This window comes from Pinus tabuliformis, chromosome 4_1 (assembly GCF_031772625.1).
Source record: "Pinus tabuliformis cultivar Carrire ecotype Pingquan chromosome 4_1, CPIR1, whole genome shotgun sequence".
NCBI lineage: Eukaryota > Viridiplantae > Streptophyta > Pinopsida > Pinales > Pinaceae > Pinus > Pinus tabuliformis.
The window spans coordinates 413109993-413113499 of NC_142303.1; the positions used below are offsets into that span (position 1 = coordinate 413109993).

General features: G+C 35.0%; 1 protein-coding gene across 1 annotated transcript; it reads left to right on the forward strand.

Annotated features, from left to right (window-relative positions):
- Positions 1-1293: 1293 nt before the first annotated feature.
- LOC149176066 (17.4 kDa class III heat shock protein-like) lies at positions 1294-2583 on the forward strand. Its single transcript, XM_089423021.1, has 2 exons — positions 1294-1910; positions 2000-2583. The coding sequence occupies exons 1-2, from the start codon at positions 1536-1538 to the stop codon at positions 2261-2263; spliced, it is 639 nt and encodes a 212-aa protein (XP_089279147.1). The 5' UTR covers positions 1294-1535; the 3' UTR covers positions 2264-2583.
- The last annotated feature ends 924 nt before the right edge of the window (positions 2584-3507 follow it).

The following is a 3507-nucleotide window of genomic DNA, read 5'->3' on the forward strand; positions in this document are numbered from 1 at the left end:
ATTCAAGAAAAACCACACCACCGAGAATAACCAACTAGCTGTTCGTAAGGGGCAAACTTTCACTCCTACTCGAAGTCTCTAGGTCGATTCATCACTGTTATTCAAGGAAAATCACACCACCTAGAATAACCAACTAGTTGTTCGTAAGGGGCAAACTTTCACTCCTACTAGATGTCTCTAGGTCTTGAGCCATTACGTTTAAAGAAACCCAATTCTTAGTCAAACAAAAATAGTTTTAAGACAACTATACAAATTTAAATTATTTTTACCAAACTTTATTTTTTCTTAAAATTTCTTTGTTAATTGTCAAACAAAGCATTTTTAAGACAACTATACACATTTAGATTATTTTTACCAAACTTTATTTTTAAATTATTTTTCTTAAAATTATACTTGCGGAAAAACTTAATAATAAAGCTTTCCTTTTTAAAATTTTAACAATTTGGTAAACCAAAACTAAATTGAACTATTCCAGCTGTAGGTGCTTGTCCAGTTTTTTCCCTATGGGTCTTGGGCCATTACATTTAAAGAAACAAGTTCTTAGTCAAACAAAAACACTTTTAAGACAACTATACAATTTAAATAATTTTTACTAAAACTTTTATCTTTAATTTTTTTCCTTAAATTTTTTTAATCAAACTAAACAGTTTTAAGACAATTGTACACATTTAAATTAATTTTACCAGACTCTATTTTTAAATCATTTTTCTTAAAATTATAATTGCCTACAAACTTAATAATAAAACTTTGCTTTTTAAAATTTTAACATTTTGATGAATCAAAACTAAATCGATGGCTTAAAAGTTAAATGTTTGTATTGTAAATTGGATTTTGTTCAGCTCCATGTAAAGCATAAATTATTTTTACCAAACTTTATTTTTAAATTACTTTTCTTAAAATTATAATTGCCGAAAAACTTAATAATAAAACTTTTTAAAATTTTAACATTTTGGTGAACCAAAACTCGAGTAAAGCTCCAGAACGTTCCACTCTCTTCCAATTTTTCCTCTCGAAGTTTCTATGTGCCTATATATCACGAGGGATGGATCGTGGGTGGGATTAGAACTGTCAATTGAATTTGCTTGATCGATGTCCAGCTTCTAGAGTTTTGGTGTTTGGAATCGATTTGCAAAGAATCTCACCCATCCACTGTGACTGCGTGTAATCCATTTTATTTCTTTTCAGAGGGTAAGTCTAATATACACTGTTATCCATTTTATTCTTTTCAGAAGGTAAATCTAATATACACGGTTTTGCCTTTCTGGTTAGTAGGGTTTAACATTTTTGGTTGCAGGGTTTAAGCTTCTGTAGAGTCTTTTAATGGCAGCTAGGGGGCTTTGAATAACTTTATGGCAATTTTTTGTCTGTAGAATCTTTTAATGGCAGCTAGGAGAGTTTGAATAATTTTATGGCGTTTTTTTTGGGAAAATTAGTTGAGTGTAACGTATTTTCTATGGAATTTGGTAATTCAGATTGAGATTTGAGCGATAAAGAGTTACCTGGATCATGCTCTGGAAAAGCTGGAGAAGAGTTACATGGATCGTGGTCTGCACTTCCCGGAAAAGCTGGAGAAGAGTTACATGGATCGTGCTATAGAAAAGCTGGAGAAGAGTTACATGGATCATGCTCTAGAAAATGTGGAGAAGAGTTACATGGATCGTGGTCTGCACTTCCCGGAAAAGCTGGAGATGAGCCCTCTGTTTAATGACAAGCTGGAGAAGAGTTGCATGGATCGTGCTATGGAAAAGCTGGAGAAGAGTTACAAGCTGCAGATGCTCAAAAGTCAATGCAGGCGGTTATATGGCCATCACCATGAGGAGAACAAGGGCGTAGCGGTGGACATCGAAGAAACGCCCAAGGAGTATGTGTTCTACGCTGACGTTCCTGGCCTTACCAAGTTCGACATTCAGGTAAATGGCGAAAATTTAATCCAGTGAGCAGGGTGGGTTTCTTGATTAGGGTTTCATTTTAGTGACAGGGAGGGTTTATTTTTTTGAAGGTGTATGTGGAAGAGGAGACGTTGCTGGTGATAGAATGCCAGGGAGTCAAGTGGAAGCGCGACGCGGTCGAGGATGAGGAGGGCTGTAAATATCTGCCAGTGGAAAGAAAGAGAAGCCCTAAGTTTGCCAGGAAATTCACGCTGCCTGGGGATGCCAATGTCGAGGGCATTTCTGCATCGTGTGTGGATGGGGTTTTGACTGTTACTGTGCCCAGGATTCCGCCTGCCATGGAGTTCAAAACAATTCAGATTTCCGTAAACTGACGATAGAGGAAGGCGTTTTGCTTAACCCTTTTTGTTTCTTTGTTCAATGGAATGGAAGCGGTTTTTTGTTTGGAGAAGTCTGGTTTTCCACTGGTGTCAGACGTGATTTCTTGTTTGAAATTGGAACAAAGAATTGATATCTGTCTGTGTGGGAAGTCTGGTTTTCCACTGGTGTCAGTCAGATGTAATTTATTTTTTGAATTTGGAACAAAGAATTGATCGCAATGAGTACTCTGTTTTGGGATGCGTAAATGAGTAAATTAGAAGGGTAGAATGTCTTTTTCCCAATACAAATACATTATGATATGATTTTCTGTTTATGCACATGATTATGATTATGATTATGGATTATGTGATTTAGATGAGGGACATTATTGTGTAATGCTGGAAATCATTTATTTATTTTTTACTGTCAAAATTACATTGTTCATTAAATTATATATATATTATAATATATGTTTTTTATTTTTATTTTTATTTTTGGACATTGGTTAGTATTGGTAGATGTGAATATATGAAATGTTTTCATATGTATTTTAAATTTTATATGCCATTTGTTATATATATATATATATATATATGTATTTTTATATTTTTGAAGTAAATAATTTTTATAATTTTGTGTAAGTTTGTGTAGTTACGATTGTGTGTTTGATTGATATGACATTTTTTAGTGATGGTGGATGGGTTTGACTAATCATTTTGTGGGTAATTGTTAGTGATACTGAATGTGGATATGCATGTGTATATAACATTGCTAGAGACCCATCGATATGAGTGTTAAGTTTACGAAGGCATACATACTCTACCCCAACTTGGGGTAGAGACCACCCACTTTTGAGCAATGATTTGACTGCTAGAGACCCACCAATTTGAGTGCTAAGTCTACGAAGGCATACATACTCTACCTCCTCTTTTTTTGAACCTGGGACTTCTTAGGAGGAAACACATGCTCTTGATCATTAGGCCCACTCAAGAAGAAAACTAAAGGAATGACCAAGGGGTAGAATAGTTACCTGTGTTTGGAGGGGTCCCATCGATGGTGGCTCGCCTTCCTTGTAACATAAGTCATTGCCCATTTGGATTCAGAATTCTAAACTGTAAAAATTTATAAAATTGACTTGAAGAAACAAAGTATTCATAGGTTACTTTCTTTAACCCTGCATCGGTCTAAGTCACCTATCATAGAACCAGAGTGTCCTTGAACTGTTCCTGAATGGTCAAGGCCACCAATTGTCTACTTC